At 43.8% G+C, this 23061-nt stretch overlaps 2 protein-coding genes across 2 annotated transcripts in view; both read left to right on the top strand.

Moving 5' to 3' along the window:
- Window positions 1-4074: 4074 nt before the first annotated feature.
- Window positions 4075-23061, top strand: part of LOC311057165 (lysosome membrane protein 2-like) — a gene marked incomplete at both ends in the record, with an annotated part of 49998 nt that continues 31011 nt past the window's right edge. The window contains one exon of the mRNA XM_084074116.1: window positions 4075-4140. Coding sequence (XP_083930242.1) covers window positions 4075-4140 — 66 coding nt within the window. The remainder of the gene's footprint in view (window positions 4141-23061) is intronic.
- Window positions 8402-22966, top strand: LOC311056726 (lysosome membrane protein 2-like; the record flags this gene model as incomplete). Its single annotated transcript, XM_084073533.1, has 7 exons — window positions 8402-8514; window positions 11803-11991; window positions 12802-12884; window positions 13506-13625; window positions 20360-20544; window positions 21867-21991; window positions 22889-22966. Exons 2-7 carry the CDS (start codon window positions 11809-11811, stop codon window positions 22964-22966), a joined length of 774 nt encoding a protein of 257 aa, XP_083929659.1. The 5' UTR covers window positions 8402-8514; window positions 11803-11808.

Here is a 23061-nt window from a genome sequence, read left to right as displayed (position 1 = left end):
TTGTGCTGCGTCCCGTTGTAAGCTTTTAGATCTGCTATTTTCAAAAGATATTTTGGCATTTGAAAACTTGAGACATTCTGCATATTGGGTACTTTTACTTTAGGTCCTTCAAGTATATTTTGATGCTACTACTTTTGTACTTTTACTCAAGTGCATTTTGAATGACAGACTTTTTCACTTGTAACAGAGTATCTCTAGATTGCTGTATTGATACTTTTACTTAAGTAAAAAATGTGAGCACTTTTTCCACCTCTGCCTGTAACCGAGTATATTGTGTGACTTCTGATAGTAAACAGAATGGATTGAGACTTGTACTCTCGTTGTCTGTCTATTCCTTGGCACTCTGTGACACACACACACACAGAGAGAGAAAACAGCAGTGGCTCTAGGGTAGAGTGGCCGGTAGAGCGGATGGATGGGAACCGTGAGGTTCGTAGTTCGATCCCGGGCTCCCCCGGGCTCCCTTAAAGTGTCCTTGAGCAAGACGTTGAACCCCTAATTGCTCCTGATGAGCTGGTTGGTGTGTGAATGGGTGAATGTAATGCACAATCTATGTAAAGCGCTATTTAAATGCACCATTCACCATTTACACACATCAAGAACAGTTTAACCACTTTAAACCTGTATACTGTACGTCTTTCTGAAAAGACGTATATAGGTTGAAAATAGCCAATCTACAAGCTCACATCGCTTTGAATCGCGACACATTGTGAGCTTGTAGATTTATTTTAATTTTGAAAAGAATGTGAAACATTTCGAATACACACACACACACACACACACACACACACACACACACACACACACACACACACACACACACACACACACACAAATATTTACAAGTGACTTACAAGCCCAAAGTCGGACTTGGCATCGATGCCCTGGACTTCAACCTGAGGCATCAGCTGTCTTGCACACATCGTCCTTTCAGACTGTCAGAGAGTGAAATATTGATAGACATTATCCTGTATTCACAACAGGTAAGTTGACCAATCTGACCAATTTCATCTTTAAAGTTTTAAAGGACAAAGCAAGGTCTCATGCACACCTGATCAGCTCAGAGACAGGTGCGTAGGCAGGGATCTAGAATACAATAAAATGACTCGCGCACTGCCTACACTTGCACAATAAGGACAACTTCATTTGCCAACTTTTCGGTCAATAGACCTATATGTTCAGATGCCTGACGTTGCCTAAAGTGTAGATGTTGTGTGGGTAATTGTATTGTGTCTTTAAAGTTAAATGTTTCAAACAAATCTAATAACAATCTAATAATTTCCCTTTTCCAAGTGTCTCATTTATTTTTCTGAAGGTAACTTAAAACAATATAAAACCAGCTAAATAAAGTTTTATATTTGAAATTTGCAAGTGGTAAAATTATGCATCCATGTGCATTATAAACATACAGAGGCATTTTTGTATCTGCTTATAACACCACTGTACACGTATAGTTACTAGCACTCATAAATCGTTGCTGTCGGGTGGAAACCTCATTATGTCCAAAGCTGTTACTTTTCAGGATTCAAAATAAAAAAATTGCATATCTACAAGCTCAAAACGTGGCACTTCACAAGCCGTTTTTTGCTTTTAGATCGGCTATTTTTGCTATTGTTGTGTGATAATGGTAGTAGGAAGAAGTAGGGCATTAATTGATGGGAAAAAGATGTTAAAATATGTAGATAAGAGGAAATACTCATAATGCTTCATAACGATAATCCCAACACATTATAACATGTTTCATAATTACTTATAAGGTCAAGTATAAATGCATTGAAATCTGCTATATAACTCTGTATAATTGCAGATATAAGCATTCGTAAGTAGTAATAAAATCATATTTTATATTTACTTAGTATCATAAGTATCATAATATTTCATAATTAATGGTCAGTCACAGACATTTGGCCATGGGATCATACTGTATTATAACTCTTATAATACATTATTATCATTTTATAATGCATCATACGCAATGCTACAATGCTATAATGCATTATAGTGCGATTATAAGTCACTATAAGTGGTCATTGTGAGTGCTTTAGTTTAAGTAAAGTGACACAAATAGCATTAAATGTATAACACAAAAAAAATGTTGCTGGCTACACTTCAGGAATATCATTACTTTACATAGAGCATTGGTTCTCAAAGTGGGGTCCGGGGACCCCCAGGGGTCCTTGGGGGGCTACCAGGGGGTCCCCAGCTAAATTTGCTAACATAGCGTCACAATCATTTTAACCACTTTAACCATATTTCATACTTTGGCTATTCAAAAATAGCAGATTTACAAGCTCATATGAGCTTGTAAATCTGCTATTTTCAGTGACGGGATTGCAAGGTGACAGGGACTGAGCTCGAATCAGTGCTGGCAATGGCAGAGAAGGGGACTTTGACTTAGACAGTATGCATACTGGATGATGCCAGCCACCCACTGCACACACCACTTTACTCACAGACGAGCACATTCAGTGATGGGTCTCTATCACAGCAGATTTAAAGGGATAGTTCAACCCCAAAATGACTTCTTCTCTATCAATTGGTCACCCCATGGAGACTTGAATTCTTGAATATTCTTTTTTTTTTTTTTTGTCACAGTCCTAAGCCAATAATAAGCAGATGACCCACAGCGATTCCGGTAGGAGACACAAAGAATTTCCTTTGTGTCTCCTACCAGAACCGCTGCCTACCGGTCCGCTGGTCATCAAGTTATTGGCTTGGGAAAGCGACAAAAACAAAAAATATCCATGAATTCAAGTCTCCATAGCCTGACTAATCGATAGAAAAATAAATGTTTGGTGAACTATCCGTTTAAGAACTCCTTCATCCCAAGGGCCATTAAACTGAACAATGAAGCACTGGGGGAGAGGAGGCGGGAGGGGGTTGGCCAGCTACAGAAATAGAGCTATAGAGCGTGCCAAAAATCCTGAAGGGGGCGTCAACAAGTGTCTTTTGGTAGCGGCGGACATCTTTGAGGGGTAAAAACCAGGTTGACTTAACATTGCCCACCTCAAGTATGTCTACGGCTACTATGCCACACCCCCCGTGGTGACGAGTCGTTGGCACGCTCTATAGAGTTAGATGGTTTTGTCAGAAGCGTTTTTTAATACTTTTTACATTCAACACACAGACGTAAAGGGTGTTCAATGGCCCTGATTTATGGGGAAAAAAATACAAAAGCGGAAAAATTTAGTTAGCTGGTTCCAGCCGGACAGCAACGATATATAGAATGATACTTTATTATGAAAGTGAAATGCATTATAAAATTATGAATAATGTATTAAAACTATGATAATAATAGAACACCATGCAACATAATTGAATAATGATTAATATTGTGTTGAACTACTGGCTCATTTTCACTTACAGCATTTGGTTGACTTCGCCCCACAGTTTTTGACAAAACTGGCTAGCATGTAGAACAAATACTTTAACCGTGTCTGTCTGTCTGTCTGTCTGTCTGTCTGTCTGTCTGTCTGTCTGTCTGTCTGTCTGTCTGTCTGTCTGTCCCACATTTCAATTCCGATTCTTGGGGTCACGATTCGATGAAAACTTTTATCTAAATAATTCACAACGTCATATTGTTTTCATAGGCTTTAACAACCAAGTCTAGCCTACTTAATGTCATTAGCTCAAGCAAAAAAGTATATAATACCAGAGAGGGTTGCTTGTAAACATTCTTGGCTTTGATGGAATCTAGAATAGATGTAGTTCTATTTGATGCAGAAACACTACGTAATTGCCTTGATGTAAGTAACATTAACGAGTGTCAACGAGCGTCAGCTGGACAGTGACACAGACATTTAGTATCACACACACCATAGAGTGAGAACTCCTGTAACTTTCACCAGCAAATTAATTAATATATTATATTAAATTAAAACATTGTGAATCGATTTTGAATCATTGATAAAAAACTAATCGCAATTATTACATTAATTGATTTTTTCCAACAACCCTACTCAGGGCTGTGTGTGCTGCACAAACTAGCTTTAGATGACAGCTTCATCACACTCCTGTCGGGTTAAGATGTCTTGGAGATCGTGTGCCGTTCGAGTGTGTGTACTCCTTCTGATGATGGTGGGGATCAGCCTAGTGATCTCCCAGGTCTTCCAGACCCGGAGCCACAGCCGATTAAAAAGGGTGAGTTCGCATAGCTTGTAGCTACTATTGTGCTAATAACACTCATGGGTCCTCGGTTGCCTCTTTTCTTCAGGTGTCGTCCTGTTTTGCATTGTATTGTCTTTTGTCTTGTCACAAAACACAAAAGAAAATACATTAAAAAAGAACTATGATATAAAAGAATAAATATGCATAATGCATTGTGAGCTTGCAAAAATGCTATTTTCGCCGCTCAGCATCTTAGGTCGACCAAATAGAAAATAGGGATTAAGTGTTTATATATTTTTTATTCCCTATAGAGATTTTATTCCCTAGAGATTTTAGGGACATAAAGGGATGCCTTCATCTCATCACGGTGTGTTTCTCTGAACATTGTTTTTTATCTTTCTCACAGGAATTAACTCTGACAGAGAAGAGCAAAGCGTTGGAGGCATGGAAGAAGCCACCTCCTGTTTACCTGGAGTATTACTTCTTCAACGTGACCAATCCCCAGGTGTTCTTAGCTGGTGGGAAGGCGGCTGTCAAACAGATCGGGCCCTACACTTACAGGTAGAGATGTTCCGAAATCATTTTTAGTACAATAATAATGTAAATAGTACAGTAAGACTAGAAAACTGTAGTGCCAACATCAACAGAAGCATTCGTAATACAAGCACACACACACACACACACACACACACACACACACACACACACACACACACACACACACACACACACACACACGCAGTCAGTCGCCATAATGGGGATATGGAGTCAAGAACTTTTTATTCCGGCAGAGGGCGGCAAGCCGCCCTCTGCCGGACGGAAGGTGGGGCGGAGGTGGGGCGGAAGTTTACGTGGTGTAACACCGGTGTTACACCAGCGAAGGTCCCCAGGAGGGACGGCGTTTCCACTTCGGGTACAAACGCCATGCAAAAGGACCGTTCCTGTCGACCTTCCCAACATGGCGGACGACGTGATATGGAAGCCACGCCGACGGGCCCCGGTGTCACCCTGTCAACACTCCCCCTGCGGGAAGGGTTTTCAGGGTCGGGTAGGTGCATCTCCGAGGCAAGGTTCCGGGACCATACGTCACAAGATTTCCCCACAGTCGGTCACTCGGAACCCGACAGGGCATGTGACGTCAGCAGCCCCCACCATCCCCACGAACCCTCTCGCTCGTTGCTTTTCCAAATGGAAAGAGTGCAGTCCGAATCCTTGGGTGCTACGTACCGTGTTAAAAGGATACATATTGCAATTTTCGAGCAAACCTCCACCATCACACAAGGTAGTGTTCTCCCACGCGACGGGCCAAGCGGCCGTAACGCTGAGGGAAGAGGTTGCAGCTCTCCTGAGCAAGGGTGCAATCACAGAACTAACTCCGAATCAGAACCGTTTAGGTTTTTATTCAAAGTATTTTCTGGTGGCAAAGAAGGGGGGGGCGTAAGACCTATTCTCAACCTGAAGGCTTTGAACAAGTTCTTGAAGGTTTTCAAGTTTCGTATGCTCACAACAACAACGCTGTTGCGGACAACACGACAGGGAGATTGGTGGACGAGCATAGACCTCAAGGACGCCTATTTTCACATCCTAATCTACCCACCGCACCGCAAGTTCCTGCGCTTCGGCTGCGAAGGTCCAGGGAGGAGGTGGCACGGCACACGAAAGTGGCCATTGCGCACTTGCAGTCCCTGGGTTTCACAATCAACGTTCGGAAGAGCGTTCTGATTCCTTCCCAACTTGCCACCTTCGTGGGGATATCCTTGGATTCCACCACGATGGTGGCACAGGCTTCTTGACATGCGTACGCTCCTTACGCCTGGGGCGCCGGGTTACGTACAGGACGTGCATGCAAGCGGCGGGTCTCATGGCCTCGGCCATACACCTGATCCGGTTGGGCAGATTCCACATGAGGCCTTTCCTGCGATGGATGAGGGCTCTACGGATACCGCATTCCATGGGCTCACGGAAAGTGATGGTGACACCACGGTGTGTGAAGTCACTCGAACCTTGGACACAGGCACCTTTCCTGTCCGAGGGAGTCAGGATGGGCGCAATAGTGTCGTGGAAAGTGATTACCACGGACTCCAGCCTCTCAGGTTGGGGGGCTGTCCACGAGGGCTACCCAGCCCGGGGGTTGTGGGACTCGTCCCTGAGGGATTTTCACATCAACTACCTGGAGCTGCTGGGAGTCTTCCTGGCTCTCAAACATTTCGAGAGCCGCATAACGGGGTGTCATGTCCTGGTCAGGACGGACAACACCACAACGATGTGTTATGTCAACAAACAAGGAGGCTTGGGTTCCCCTGTCCTAGACAATCTGGCGCGCGAGATGACGTTGTGGAGCATGCAATGCCTGGCCTCGCTGCGCGCCACCCATGTACCGGGCTGGAACAGCGGAGCGGATCTGCTGTCCAGACAAGGGACTGATCTGGGCCCGGTGTGGACGGGCGCAGGTCGATCTGTTTGCATCAGCGGAGAACGCGAAGTGCCTGCGGTTCTTCTCAATGGGGCCCAAGGACCGGTCCCTGGGGGTAGACTCTAGCGCACGAATGGCCGGGAGGACTACTCTATGCCTTTCCGCCCCTGGAACTGATCCATCCAACACTGGATAGGATCAGGGGCGGGATGGTCTTGCTGGTGCCACCAGCATGGGGCTCTTGGAGAGCGGACATCACTCCCCTCCTTTACGACGAGCCGTGGCCTCTCCCCCTGCTCAAGGACCTCCTGAGGCAAGGCGGGAACGAGGTGTTCCACGAGAACCCCAAGGCGCTGGACTTACGGGTTTACCCTGTGAGAGGTCGAGTCTGAATTCACTAGGGCTGCCCCCTGAGGTGGTGGCCACCATTCAGGGGGCTAGGGCGGCCTCTACCAGGAGTCAGTACGAAGTTCGGTGGAACATGTTCGATACTTGGTGCCTGGGTCAGACACCTCCGGTGGTGGCCTTTCAGGCCCCGGTGAGAAGCATCCTGATCTACCTGCAGGACAGGCTGGATCACAATTTGGCTTACTCTACCATCATGGTGTACCTGGCCGCTATCTCCGCTTGCCACGATGGATTCGATGGCGAGTCGGTGAGTAAGAACTCGCTGGTGCAACGGTTCATGGCCGGTGCTAAGCGAGCTAGGCCGGTGAACAGACCTCTGTTCCCGTAGTGGGACCTGAACGTGGTGCTGGAAGCACTATGCAGGCCCCCCTTCGAGCCTGTTTCAAAACTGTTCTCTTGGTGGCCCTGTGTACGTCAACACGCGTCAGTGACATGCAGGCGCTCTCTACGAGCAGGGATTGCATGTGGTTTCCGGACGATGGCAAGAGGGTTGTTCTAAAGCCCAACTTGGCCTTTGTGTCCAAAACCGGTGCGGTTGCCAAGGCCCCTGTGGAGTTGGGTGCTTTGCATCCTCCACCGTTTTCTTCAGCGGAGGACAAGCGGTTGCATTGCCTCTGTCCAGTGAGGGCTCTCAAGCTCTACTGTCAGAGGACTGCCATGGGCCGTAGGTCGGCTCAGCTTTTCGTCACCTGTGGCCGAGGTCAGAGGAAGGCGGTGGGCAAGCCGACCCTATCCAGATGGATCGTGGAGGCTATTCAGTTGGCTTACGTGAGTAGTGGAGTCCCGGTCCCGGTGGGACTGAGGGCCCACTCCACCCGGAGTGTGGCTGCATCCTGGACCCTTTACAAAGGGGTGACGATGCAGGAAATCTGCTCTGCGTCTAACTGGTCTAAGTGCTTACATTTTTGAACCCCCTCTGTGTGCTTCTGAGCGTGCAGAGTGGAAGGTTTCAGAGAACGAGCCCTTATGACGCAAGGGGTTTTATACCCCCTCCGGTCGCCGGAGTTTTGCGTCACAAGACCCTCATCCAATGGTCATTGGAGTTCCGGGAGTCCTGTTTTTACTCTGTGTGATCGCCAGGGGGCGATGATATCCCATAGTAAGCACTTGCTTACGCTACTAATAAAACCAGGGTTACATACGTAACCCTGGGTTACTAGTTACTGTAGATTTCAATTATTATTACAAAACATGCATTATCCCTATATACATGTCGGTCATTTGAAAATAGCCGATCTACAAGCTCACAATGTGTCGCCTCAATTTGTGTACTTCTTCCACCTCTGCACCTCAGGCAATACACGCAGAGGGAGAACGTGACATTCCTGGAGAACGGTGCCAAGGTTTCCGCCCTGAACTACAAAAGGTTTGTCTTTGTCCCTGAGAAGTCATGCGGCGACCCTGAGGTTGACGTCATCACCACTGTCAACATTCCCGCCGTGGTAAGACGTTTGTTAATGCAGTGTATTCATAGTGCATGTTTCTGTGAGCTGACCTCCAGGGGCGTCCTGACTTGATTTGGGGGGGGGGGTCCCCAGATGACTGTTTAAGGACTTTTAAGACCTTTTTAACACATTGAGTGCCAGGTACTATGCATCCTTTTCATTCTCAGAGTGCCAGTGTTTTTTACCGTGTTTTGATGATCTTTGGAGAGCTGCCGCGAAGCCACGACGTGCACGCGGATGTAAACAAAAAGTGTCCCGGGGTGGGGGAGGGTCTCGTCTATCCACCGGAATCCTCCCGCCCAATGTTGGGCGGGAGGAGTAGGACGAAGGCTCTACGTCCTCCTGGTGGGGGCTCCGTAGGACTCGAGTAGGATACGACAGCAGTGACAACACAGAAATGTGTGTTGGGAGGAATCAATTGGCATAATAACTTAATTGGAGAGAAAAACGGGTAAAAATAATTGGCTATTCTAAATTTAAAAAAAAAGAAAGAAAAAGAAGAAGTACTCACACTTTTTTACTTAAGTAAAAGTATCGATATCACAATTTGGAAATACTCTTTTACAAGTAAAAGTCCGGTATTCACAATTTACTTGAGTACAAAAGTATTCAATATATATATATATATATTCAACATCAAAATATACTTAAAGTACAAGAGTAAAAGTACTGCAGAATGTCCCATTTCACAAGTTCAATATGTATAAAAGAATCTTTTGAAAATAGCGGATCTACAAGCTCCCAACGCGTTGCAAGGCGATGCGTTGTGAGCTTATAATTTGGTCATATTTGTTTTGTAATAATATTCAAAATCTTCTAAGAAATTGTATACTAAAGTTGTCAAATAATTATAGTGGAGTAAAAGTATAATATTTGCCTCTGAGATGTAGTGGAGTAGAAGTCAAAATTGGAAATACTTTGAAAATAAAAAATACCTCAAAATTGTACTTAAGTAACAGTACTTGAGTAAGTGTACTTAGTTACTTTACACCACTGGAAAGTCTTATTTAAAGTAATGCTAGGTAACTTTTTCAATAAAACTACAAGTTAAATTGTATATCTTTTGTTAGTGGCAAATGTTTCACAACACCCACTCCATGAATTTCACCCCCGAAAGCCTTTTATTTATATATTTTCTATTGAACGTGGTCGGGGTTGACTGTCCCGCGAAAATGACGTCATCTGGCCGGAAAATGGAAGCGGAAATGCACCGGTTTCCTGTTTGGCCAGGAACTACCGCGCTAATAACAAAAAGCTGATTTTAACAGATTGTATGATTCGAAGAACGAAAAAAAAAAACAGAAAAAGAAAGCACAGCTCACGGTAACTAAAGCTCCACTGGCTAAGAGAAACGATCCACAGATCGTATAAAACAATTAAAAGAACGCTTTTTGAAACACTTCCGTCTTCCGGTGAAAACAAATGGAATTCTGGGTAACGCAGTAATAAACAAACGGCCTGCAGTGACGGTAATGACCAGCAGAGGGTGCTAAAAATCATTTTTTTTTAAATCTGCACTGTACAACTTTAACACGTTAGACAACTCTTAACAGTAACGTTAAGCTGGTGCCATGTTTTTGCACTTTTTCTATTTTTCGTGTGTCTATGAGGTTGATAGAACTTCATTAAGCCCCCCGGAGGTGGTTTTATGGTGTTTTATGTCTTCTCTGATTATTTGGAGTTTCTTCCTGGAGGCTGAAATCTTGAGGGTCAAACGTGCCAATAGAGAAACAGCCCTTTAGTGACATCACAGAGCCCCCAAAAAACATACCCTCCCCCTCATTATCATAACACAACAGGTGTGGACATGAGGAGGAGGAGGGACTAGGACAGGTGGGTGGTGCTAAGGTGGTGGAGGAGGTGCTAAGGTGAGAACCAGGCATACTTAATGAACTGGAGGCGTGTCCACTTAAAAACATTTTTTTTAACAATTTCTGTAGGCTACACTTTTTTTTTTGAAAAAAATCCTTACATAATAATAATACCTTATGATCAGGTTTTAGGGTTGAAAAATATCATGGCACTCCATCTTTAACAATTGGCAAACAATTTTGCATTCGGTCATTTCGGGGCCTCGGGTTATGTACGGTTCTGGTATGTCGCGGTTCTATACAGGTTGGGACCGACAGCTCTCGGTACTGCTCAACTCTAATAATGGCTCGGGTCCATTCGGATCCGGGTAAAACTTTCGCGGGTCCATTTGGGTTCGGGTCTTTATATTGGACCCGTGAAGACCTCTACTGCATAGTGCATACTACTATAAAAACTGGTCAAAAATTGGTCAAATCGTCATATTATGTAACAAAGAGCCACATTTTTAGAAAATCAACGATTACAAGCTTGTAGATCTACTATTTTCACAATATTTATCTGTGGAACCGAGTCAAACTAAATGGAATGCCTCAACTCTTACAATTCCAAGTGCTTATCAGGGTGGATGGGGGGTCCCCAGTTCAAATATGATTATTTTGGGGGGTCACAGCCTGAAAAGGTGATGTGATCGACAAGTGCGTTCGACTAATGTCAGTGATCCTTCATTGATCCATAGAATCACCAAACCATCCTCATCCGGGATTTGAATATCCGGATCCGCCGATCCAGTCCGGATTTTCTTCTTAATAAAAATAGTAAAATCAACAGGATGTAAACTTTTTTTTTTAAACAAACAGTACTGGGTTTTGTGATGATCGATATTGTCTGAATCAACTTTGTTTGTGTTCATTTACGTGCTAAAATATGTCGTCTAAAATTCGGCCTTCGGGTAAGGCGGCGATATGTCGCAAAAATTGTAATTGATTATGTTTAATTTCTTGTCCACCTTTGGAGTTACATCATGAAAAGGTAACCACACAACCCAAACCTCTGCCAAAGTGGTCTTGTCCTTTAAAGGTTAGGGTTTGGGTCAGGCATAGTTTCATCAACATGCAAACCACTGCGCTAGACTACACTTGTGTACATTACATTTACATTACATTACAGTCATTTAGCAGACGCTTTTATCCAAAGCGACTTACAATAGTGCATTCAACATAGGTAGGGAAGGAAACTACAAATCATCAGAAGTCCTAAGTGCATTCTCTTCTAAAACAAGCAACTAAGAGTATACCTAGCGCTGAGGTAAAAGTGCAATATATCAGCTACCTACTTTTTTAAACCGATGAGACAAATAGGAAAATCAAATGAGCAAGAGCTAAAACAAATAAGTGAAAATCGAATTAACAAGATCCAATAAACAATACAATAAAACAAGAGCTGTATCGCTGCACTATTATCTGTATCTGTGTTTCATGCCTACTGCTGCTATGCCACCTGCATTTCCCTCAGGACCAATACAAAGATTTATCTATTCTGTCACCGTAAGACATTCTATACCTAATCTTTTTCTTTGTTGCTCTCCCTTCTGTCTCTTCTCCCCCTCCGCTCCCCCAGTCTGTGATGAGTGGTATCGTTGGATCGTTATTTAAACGCACAAACTTCCAATGGATGTATGGAAAATATCTTGACATCTTCATGACACGCACTGTCCATGAGGTGCTGTGGGGCTACGAGGACCCTCTGCTGTCTAGACTCAGCATGAGTAGGCCTGAGTTCGATGAACATTTTGGCCTCATGTGGAAGGTGAGGACCAGTATTTAGGGAGATGTGAAGGTAGTACACTGTAAAATCCAGGACCTTTAACTTAATTTCTGAGAGTTAATGTGGTATCTTGAAACCCACAGCCTTCACTATGTTCTGGTAAAGGTTCTATTGCTTTGAGTTGCCAACAACGACATATTGTATAGTTAGTTTGATGTTCCAGAGGTGTATATGAATGGTGAAGAATGAATTGAGTCTTCACTCCAGTAGTGAGGTTTCTTGCTTCCAGTTTATTTCATAGTACAGAGTTCCACAGCCATCTCCACAGCCTCACGGCTTGGAGTGGCACACACCAAGCTTACATTTTACAGTCTATCTTTATAGTAGTGACCACATTTGAGATCTAAAGAATGTGTGGGTGTGTCAGCCTTGAAATGTTAATGTCTCTATCTGGAGAGGTGATGGCATCACTCTTTGATCAACTTGCTAATCTACAATTCGGGTGGGCCAGGAAGGAAGACATGGAGACAGTGTCTTGTGGCTTTGTTGTTCCCTGTGCTTTCAAAGCAAACAAAGAGAATGTTAATTGTACCCCCCACCTCCAGCAAGCCTCTCCAGCAAATGGTCTTCTCCTGTCTATGCAAAAGTAGATCCTGTAATCCTATAGTAATTCTAACATATGGCTTAAATGTGTATGTTATGTTATGAAATATACAACATTAACTTAAGATTCATGAGTTAAAGTGACTCTCCGGATCTTAACTGTGTATCATCGTAGACCTCCTTGTCCTTGTTTTAGGGGTCAGTCAGTGCTACAGCAGTCACACTGAACCTTGTGTCTCTATTTCATAGAAAAATGAAACTCACGAAGGAGAGTTTGTCTTTCACACTGGGGAGCAGAACTACATGGAGATTGACACATGGAACGGCCTGAGGTAGAGACACCTGTCACCCTGCTTTTTTGTTTACTTATTTATCCTTGCCAAAGTCTGTCTGTCTGTCTGTCTGTCTGTCTGTCTGTCTGTCTGTCTGTCTGTCTGACTGCCTGTCAGTGTCAGATTACTGTGAAACTTTGCATTCCCACTTGGCAAAGGAAGATTTTTGTTTTGTTTTAATCAGCCTCATAGTGCTATAACAGGACCAGGACTCAGTTTGTCAAGAAATGATGTGTAAATCAAGCCTTAAGGCTTAATGGCCATTCACACCAAGCACTATAAACATAGTTTAAAAAATCCTTCAAATTCAAGTGGATGGCAGAGATTTTGATTTGATTTGATTTTGGTAAAAGACATGTGAATAAACACGATATAACTTAAACCCAGGATATACACAGCTTAATAAAATCGTTACAGTGCCTGCTTGGTGTAAATGGCTCTTTGGTGACTTACGTCAGCGTGTGCACCCTCCAAACTATCTTAGCATGCTACCTGGCTATTGTATGGAATGTGAGTGGTGATATGGTTGTGTGGTGTCTGTGGGGAGGCAAACTGCCACGCATGCATAAGAACACTGCTACACCAAGCCTTTGATTTGGCTTGTTTTACACCTGTCAACAGGGAGATGACGTGCTGGTCGTCCAATCAGAGCAACATGATCAACGGCACTGACGGCACCGTCTTCCACCCGCTGCTTTCCAGGACGGAGCTGCTCTACATCTTCTCCCCTGACCTCTGCAGGTAGGCGCACACCTGGGCTTCCGATCCTGACCTTCCTCCCCAATGTAGTCGTTTTTTGCCAATTGATTCCTCCCCACACACATTTGTGTTCAGTGTGAAGAGACTTTACTGTAAATCGATGTAAATATGAAATAAATACATAAACATGCGGGTAAGATATAAGGTTAGAGCTAGCCATTGTTAGCATTGCTAAAAATTACCTCAGTTTCCTCCAAAATGTTGCAAAATCGGCAATTTATACCCGATTGTTTCGAAAGGTATCACTAGTCTGTTGGCTTGTCTAATGTAATTCTCAAAGAAAGATGTATTAACAATGATATTTTGTTAAAACCGTTATGTATATACCATAAATGTAGCTATTGGAAAGCTTCCTGGACCACTGGTTCCAGCCGGTTCCAGCTGGGGGCAGAGGCAAACTTTTGGTCTCAAAGACCATGCATACAGGAAACAAAGAGCAGCCCAGCAGACAAAAGAAATGCAAATCCTGCAAAGCATGATGAGACGCGCACCCGCTTTCGGGCAGACGGCTGAGTTGTTGAAGGACAGCGGACGGGTTCTTATGAGAAACAACAAAAATAATACCTGGCCAAAACAGTTGCGTGCATTAGCGCTTATGAGGATAAAGGATTTCGCCAGTCTAGTGTGTCTAGTTTGCTAATTCACAACTACTACCACTACTTTTGTTTTTATAAATATAAACTTTCACGACAGCCTAAAATATCATTAATGAAAAGACTACTACAGTGAAGTCGGATGTTTTACTATTATTTATTAGGCTACATTATGGTATTAGGCTACATACTCTCTTAGTGTTTTGTTATATGTGGGGATTATCATGATGTATCTGCTATGAAAGACAAATTGCATCATGAGTAAATAGCTAGTCCTTATAAGCCTTTCCGTAGGAGTAGCTTTTCATATTTTGTTATTTTGCTATACAGGCGGATTTTCATTATTACACAAACAGCCAATAGCATATCAAAAGTTATGTAATCTTGAACCTAAACGAAGCAGTGACTAGGGGCGTCGCCAAGTTGAAGTTACTACGATCCAGTGGGAAAGCAGGGGTCGCTGATGGGACAGATAGCTCATAGGAATGGTGATTTCTCTGCTTACGTTTTTTAACTTGACTTTAGTTCAATAAACTGCAGTTTTAAAACTATTCACTCAATCTAATTACCAAATATCTCATTCTTTTGATATGATTTTATGCTTTCATATTAAATGAAAAAACGTATGCAATGACTTGCTCTTTATCAAAAGCGGTCACATTAAGTGAAGGTTGGGAAACACTGCTGTAAACAAAATGTGTTTACAGCCGTGTTTCCTGACCTTCTGTGAATGCATGGCCTACTTGAACATTTCTAAATCATTCACGGCCCGCCCATTCGGCCAGATGGGCCGTGTGTGTTTTCAGAGCATGTTTATTTCAATGATCAATCAATCAACTGTGTTCCTTCAAGACTATTTTTTTAATTTTGTTTTCATTCATGGATTATTTATTTTCTTGTTTTGGTTATTTTATTTATGTTTTTTTTTTTAATGTTTGTTTTTAATTCATGAAAAATGTGTTATGTTTATTTTTTTATTTTTTTTTATCTTTTGAAATAATAATAAAAAACAAAATGTAGGAAACAAACAAAGGGACATTTACTCACAGCCCTTAAAAATAGGCCAGCGACCCAAAAATGGCTCCTGACCTACTGTTTGGAAAATAAATGATGCTTAGCCTGCACGCTGGTTCAGGCAGACACGCTCGAGAGGTTTACACAAATGTGCAGCACTATCTATCTATGTACTGTATGTGACGTGTCAAGCAGCTGACCAAATTGACGGTCTACTTATAAGCTCACCTGATTCATGGCCCTTCCTCGTGCTACCACTGATGTTGAATGTGCTTTGTTTTTCTCCCACCACCAGTAGGCTCTGCTTTACCAAAGGGCTCTGTTTTCCCCTGGGGGGTTTGTTATTGATGTATATCTCCATGCTCTTAAATGGTTGTCTGCTAATGTGCTGAGCAGAATCAGAATCAGCTTTATTGTCACATCACAGGTTTACAGATGTAAAAAAGGTGGGTTTAATGTCCCAAAAGGGCAAAAGGGCAAAAGCAAGAGTTAGCAAAACATATTACATACATTAAACATATCTCTCTCTGCCGGTCGCTGCGTGCGCATGCGCCCTGTTCCCTCATTGAAAGAATTGGGGGGGGGGTGGAATGGAATGGGCAAAAAAGCACTACTCTCACGCCCTGAGGCAGTGCGTGAGGGGAGCGAAAAAAGGAGCCCAGGGGGGGAGGAGAGGGGGGGGGGGGGGGGGAGCAGGTGCGGGGAAGCGAAGGCGTGTGCGCGGGTTATGTTACATTCATGAGATCCGTGTGTTTGTCTGTGTAGAGAGTAAGGCCTGGAGTTTGTCCTTGGTGTTTCACCCAGTCCAGTTATCTCGTTCGCTGGTGTCAAAGCGATAACACAGCGAGTTGTGAGGCTGTGGGAGACATCCTTGATTGGGTTCCGACCCAAAGTCATAACAACAGGTGTCCATGAGGGGGGGGGGGGGCTTGGGTGGGTGGGCGGGTCGGTGGGGGGGGGGAACCTTAATCCATATTCCATCCGTTTAACCGAAGCAGACAATGTATCTACTTTTTTCATTCTGGCCCATCCAGCCTGGTTCTCATCATGTTCATATCGCCCCGCAGAGCAGTGACTCTCTCAGCGATGATTTCCAGTGTGCCGCCTCTGGCTGAGATGTCATCCACAACACGTTTCAAGTCCGAGATCGATGTCTTGATGTTGTCCAACATGCGTTCTTTCTCAGAGAGCGATGCCAGCTTGGTGTCTAGCTTGGACTCTCTCTCCAAGATCGATGCCAGGGTGGTGTCCAGCTTGGTGTCCAGCTTGTGGACTCTCTCGTTGATGTTATTCGTGTGGCGTTTCAGTTCAGTGGTCACACCCGTCTGAGTCGCCAGCTCTGCCCAACTCTACTATCATGACAGGCAGCCTGGGGGCTCCATCCAGGGCAGCTGTCTTGCCAATGTTCCGATACACAAGTGCAATGCCCGATCCAATCAGCAAAAAACCTGTTATCATAAGAACGAAATTATAGACATCTTCAATGTCCTCGACCGACAAAACTTCCAGACACAGAACTCTCCACTTATAGTAGGAGTCCCCCATGTATCCGGCTAAATAAGTTCCATCGGGGCAGCTGGGGTCCTCCGGTCCAGATTTTCGTGTTGAGAAAATTTTGTCTATGGCGTTTAACGACCAGTTAAGAATTTCCATGTTTTCACCCGGGATTGTTCGTGGGTACAGTGTAGAGAGGCGAGGTGGAGGAGTGGAGAGATAAGGGTCAGGAGGAAAGAAAAATGCGACCGCCTTCGTCGGCAAGCAGAGGGAATCTCATGCGTGAGCATAGCAGCAGATGTACTGTGCATGATATACTTATGAACATTAGTTAAGGTGCTATAAAAACAAAAAGACAAAAGTCAGTGCGTTGGACATAGGATTAAGGCGCAAAATGTCAGCGTGTGTCGCCCCGAGTAGACTGTCCCTGGTATAATCCACAGGTAGGTCCAAGAAAGACGAAAGGTCTGCGACCAGCCTGACAGCACCGCCTGCTGAACAAGGCTGGCAGCCCATTATGCGCTCTGCCGATTGCATTGCTCGCTGTAAGCTTATCTTTTCTCGAGCAGTACAGTTTCCATACCAGGCCGTAACACAACCCTGATGTGTTCAGTTTGTTGGGGAGGGAGGCAGGCGGGTTCACTTCTCTTCGGGTTTTTGCTTTGCCGTCCGTCAAGGTGTCTATCGCCTGGCACGTGCCCCTGATGTCACCACACTTGAATGGTCTTCCATCTTTGCAGTGTAGGTCTTTTTTGCCTTCCTGATGGTGCTGTTTAGGGCCGTGCGCGTTGCCACGTCGCCGGATCTGAAACCAAGATCCCGTTCATGTAGATGTACACGTACTCCGCTGTCAATCCACGTTTTTTGATTGGAATAGATCCAAACTGTCTTTTTTGGGGCTATGTCGTCTATGCATTTACTGATAAAACCAGTGACTGAATCTTAGAGTTCATTGACATTATTCCCAGCGGCAACAGATCTACATCCCCTGGTCAGTCTTATGAAAACAGGATTGTAGCATAGAGTCTGTATCCTCAGACCAGGTTCGGAACTCCTTCTCAACGACCGGCTCCCTTTTAACACTTGCATGACTAAGCCATCATTCTGACCGATTTTGAGAATTTAAAGTGGATTAACTTCTCTCATGAAGCTCTGGGAGAGTTCCCCTTTCATGACTTTTCCTAAATATTTCTTTCAAATCATCTCCGTTTTTTTTCTTCTTTCTGAAACTTATTATAAATATGAAATATATACCATATATACCATCCCAGCCGTTATATTTTGGCTACATTGACCGCTCTCACCCTTTCTCCCCTCAACTCAAGTAGTTGACACCTCCAGACCCCCCACAGAGCGGCCCGTAGACGAGCATACAGCTGCTTCGCAACGAGTCTATGTTGCCATGTCTGCTTATTATAAGCGACTTTGGGCTTGTTTTTCCACGTCTTTCTATTATTATTATAATTATTATTATTATTATTATTATTATTACCCTTATTATTATTATTATTATTATTATTATTACATTATAATGGTAATAATTGTCTACTCCACTACAGCTCAGAGGCAAATCTTGTACTTTTACTCCACTACAATTATTTGAAAACTTTAGTTACTTTGCAGATATAAATATCTTTTCATACTTGTTTAGATTAGAGCTTCATGCATGTCCTTTTGTAAATTATTTTTATTAGGTAAATATTCATATAGAAAGGTCTAACCAGGGACTGGGGTTGCAAATTAGCGTCGGCTATAAACCCCATTTACAATCCAATGGTTTCATGCCTCAGTGTTTTCTCGGGGCACAGCGCATGCAGTAACATTTTCATAGACCTGAATGCTTATTTCCCTCGTAAGATTTGGCAACCCATTTCACTGCAGTGTACAGAGTGTGCGCTACAGATCGCGAAGTTTTAAAATGCTGGGCCAACAGATCTGATTCTGATCTACAAGCAGATGGTTCGTGAAGCAGCGACTGTTTTATGTTTGTAGATCAGATATTTAGCGCAGGAGTAGAGCAAGAATGAGCACATTTGTGGAACATAGCAATGTGTTCACTTGTTGCGCTGAAGGGAGGAGGAGAGGAGACACGTTTGTGAGCGACGTGGACAGCTGATAGAATGAGAGCTTTACGCTCGGAAAATAATGTGAATATTATTATTATGAATGAATAATAATAATATTGGTTTGTCAACAGATATCCATGTGTTTTGGACAATGGAGATAGTCACGTAATAAGACAGTGGCTTCAGCGTTAATAGGCTCCATGTTTCACTGAAGAGTTTAATGTGACGCTACAGATTGCGCTGTTTTATACGCTTTTTTTTATAAAGATTTTACATACAGAATCTGCAGTTACCATTACATTTTATAATACTATTTTATAATGTTTGTGCGTTGTGCCTGCCTACAACAACAACATTATGTGGGTTCACTGACTGAGCAGAGTGCAATTGAGATGTTAATGGCTATTTAGAAGACAATGGAACCCCCCACGGTTTGGGGGAGAAGCTGTGAGCTAGTCTGGAGCACAGAGGTGAGACAGTAGCCAATAGGATAGCCTTATTTGGGGATCAAAATGATCGTATTTCAGGCTGTGTAGGTATAAATGAAACCTCAGTCATGCTAGTGTGACTTTGCCTGTAGGTCGGTAGAAGCTGGATGGAATAGTGGTCAGAGCTTCCAAGCGGTGGGCGGCGGAGAGCTTGTATCCATCTTTGAAGGGTGTGTAACAGTGGTCAACAATATTGCCACCGCGGGTGCTGCAGGTGACATGCTGGAGGAATTTAGGAAAAAACATATGAATGCACAATCCGACTGACGATTCTCTTGTGCACTGATAGGCTGGTGTAATTCCCTCATTGCTGTGTCCTTGTTGGCTCCCGGATGGATGTAAACAGTGGCTACAATCACAATGCTGAAGTCACGTGGTAGAAAGGACGGCAGGCTATCGAAATATCAGATGCTCACTCCATTAGCCACGTTTCAGTTAGCACAACAATGCATGTATTCCTAGTCTCTGTGTTTAATTTAACAAGTGCTAGGAGAGCATCCATCATGGTCACTGTTTGACTCACACAGAGAGTTAGCCAGCAGGATTGAAGGCAGTAGGGGTTTATTTCCACGTTTACTCGATCTTACGACGAGGCCAGCTCTGGTTCCACGGCAACCGGGCCGCGGTCTTGGTTTCCGTCGCTTCAACTCTATTGTCCCAGCGGAGACAAAGGGGGTTTCTCCCACCACCCAGCCGGGTGGAGGATTTTCAGTACAAAAGTCCAGAATTCGGTGTGTGATTGCTATGCTAATGTCCAAAAGTGCTTGTCTGTCATAACTCCTTCCACTCCCGACAGTGTAGATAAAAAAAGAAAGGCTAAAAAAGAAATGATGTAACAATGTTGTGGAACTCACGCCATCTCCCTCCATTGGCTCTACCATACCATAGCCGGGAGTAATGTATAGCAGAGCCTGAATGCCAAGATCAAATGTAATATTCACATTTGTATTAACATTGTATAAATACAATGCCCTGAAGCTATTATTGGTCTCAATCTATTTATGAGTTATCTGACTTAACTACCCTAACGTATAGCCACTAATACTTCTGTTCCTCCTCAGGTCCGTCCATCTGGGCTATATGAAAGACGTGGCGGTGAAAGGCATCCATGCTTACCGCTTTGCCCCCTCGGTGGACGTGCTGCAGAGCCCCACAGAAAACCCCGCCAACCAGGGCTTCTGTTTGCCGGGCCGTGACTGCCTGGGCACGGGCCTGCTCGACGTCGGCGTTTGCAGAGAATTCTATGGTATTTAGTCAATGGACGCTATGGAAGTAACAGATTAAATATTTATTCATTATTGACCACCCACAATGTATATAAGCTGTTACTGTCTTATACTCGCATACATTCAGGCTATTCATTATTAACCCACAATGTAAGTTAGTAATGAAACAACCTAGCCTGGTAAACCCCTCCCTCAGGAAATCTCATTTCCATTTGATCTCAGTAGTGAGTCTGGCATGGGGTTCAATTTGGCTTTTTGGCTGAGGGCGGGAGCTGGGCGGGAGTGATACTGTTGACTGACAACCCCTTCAGCCAATCAGCAGTTCGTTCCACCACCACCCCTTCAGCCAATCAGCAGTTTGTTCCACCACCACCACAGAGCAATGTGACGCAAGGGGACTTTTGAAAGGGCCATGCCGAAAATCGGTTACTTTAGTCGGATACATGAGTGTCACTGCCCGCCCCTCCCGGTTCTCTGAATTTTTATTTTGAAATAGGCTCTGTCATGATTAATTGACCACATATATGAAGTTAAACATCTAAATGCTATCCAAAAAAGAAGTTTGAGAGCGTTTTGAAGTTTTAAGAAAGCGGACAAAACTGAGGACAAAGTTGTAATGGCTGCCGTTCCATTTCGCTCGGCTTCACTCGGCTCCATTCGGGTTCCACCTGATTGGCCAACATGCGCTGTCAATCAGAGAACAATGAGCGAGGACGTTGATTGAAGAGTTCATGTTATGAACTCCGCAGAAACGCCCAGACAGGCGCTCAGGCCAGACTCCTTCCTGAGATCAAAGGGAAATGAGATTTCCGGAGGGAGGGGTTTACCAGGCTAGAATTAACCCACAATGGGTTAATAATGTCTCTCTCGATCTCTCGATCTCTCGATCTCTCGATCTCTCAATCTCTCTCTCGATTCTCTCAAATAATGATTGTTGAATGCAGGACAATGTTCTCTTCATGTGCGTCGCGGGACAAATGTTTCATTTCGGGAGCCATCAGTTGTCCTATATCAAGCAGAGTTGTATATCTCTACGTGATCCACTATACAGTATAATGGACAGGTCATTGTGTTTTTATCTTGTCCGCTTTTTTTGTGTCCCAACTTTATGTGGAACAGGATTTGATGTGTAGGGCGCGCTCCCACCGCACTTTTATTTTACCTCTGGGGTGAAATCTGCCAATGCTTTGTCAATGCAAATGCATGGATTCTTGGAGAAAATCAGCAAGACCATGAGTCCAAGCATTTGCATCGACTAAGCATTGGCCCCAGAGGTAAAGTGCGGTGGGAGCGCGCCCTTACCCTTTCTTTTTTTTTACTCAACTCGTCTTGTTTCTACCAGGTCGTCCTTCGCCTACGGTGATGTCTCTCCCCCACTTCTATCAGGCAGACCCCAAATACATCAACGCCATTGAAGGGCTGAACCCCAACAAGGAGGAACATGAGTCATACCTCGACATCGAGACGGTACTTTGTATCTTTTAGACTCAAGTATTCATGACCCCACATGATTAGGTCTACAGTGGAATGGGACTTGAACCTTGTATTCTGTGACTTATCTAAACCAGTGGTCCTCAAAGTGGGGTCCGGGGACCCGCAAGGGTCCTTGAGGGGTTTCAGGGGGTCCCCAGATATGTAATTAATATACAGTGGTGTAAAGTAACTAAGTACATTTACTCAAGTACTGTACTTAAGTGCAATTTTGAGGTATTTTTACTTTACTGGAGTATTTCCAATTTTCAGTACTTTTACTACTACTCCACTACATCTCAGCGCCAATATTGTACTTTTACTCCACTACAATTATATGACAGTTTTAGTTACTAGTTACTTTGCAGATATACATTATTACATTATAAAATGTGCATTAACCATTTTAGCCTTAATTTATACCTTTGATCTACAAGCTCACAACGCGTCGCATCGCGACGCGTTATGAGCTTGTAGATCTGCTATTTTCAAACATTTTAGTACTTTTACTTTTGGTACTTTAAGTACATTTTGATACCAATACTTTTGTACTTTTACTAAAGTAAATTTTGCATTCCAGACTTTTACTTGTAACAGAGTACTTCTACATTGCAGTATTGATACTTTTACTTAAGTAAAACATTTGAGTACCTTTTCCACCTCTGTTAATATAGCATAGAAATATGTTCGGGAACCTAGGCTCCGATGTAGCCTTACAGCGTGTTGCGGGTTCGAGTCCCGATCCCGACGGCCTTTGCTGCTTGTCACTCCCCATCTCTCTCCCCATTTCCTGTGTACCTACTGTACTATCAATAAAGGCTTAAAAAAAGCCCTAAAATAAAGGGGGAAAAAGTGTGAAGGATTTAAACGAATGCTCATTGTGTGTGTCTCCAGACCAAAGGGGTTCCCATCCGTACCCGTAAGAGAACTCAGCTCAATATCATCCTGAAAAAATTGCCAGGCTTCCTGTAAGTTGAACTCTGACCCACATCCCTGTCGCTGCACGCGCTCCCCGTTGCACGGCGTTGCAGCCTCACGTTGAGCCTCATGCAATCTTCTCTGACCTT

This window comes from Gymnoscopelus microlampas (genome assembly GCF_963454915.1).
Source record: "Gymnoscopelus microlampas genome assembly, chromosome: 12".
Taxonomy (NCBI): domain Eukaryota; kingdom Metazoa; phylum Chordata; class Actinopteri; order Myctophiformes; family Myctophidae; genus Gymnoscopelus; species Gymnoscopelus microlampas.
This window is presented reverse-complemented; position numbering and strand designations above follow the sequence as displayed.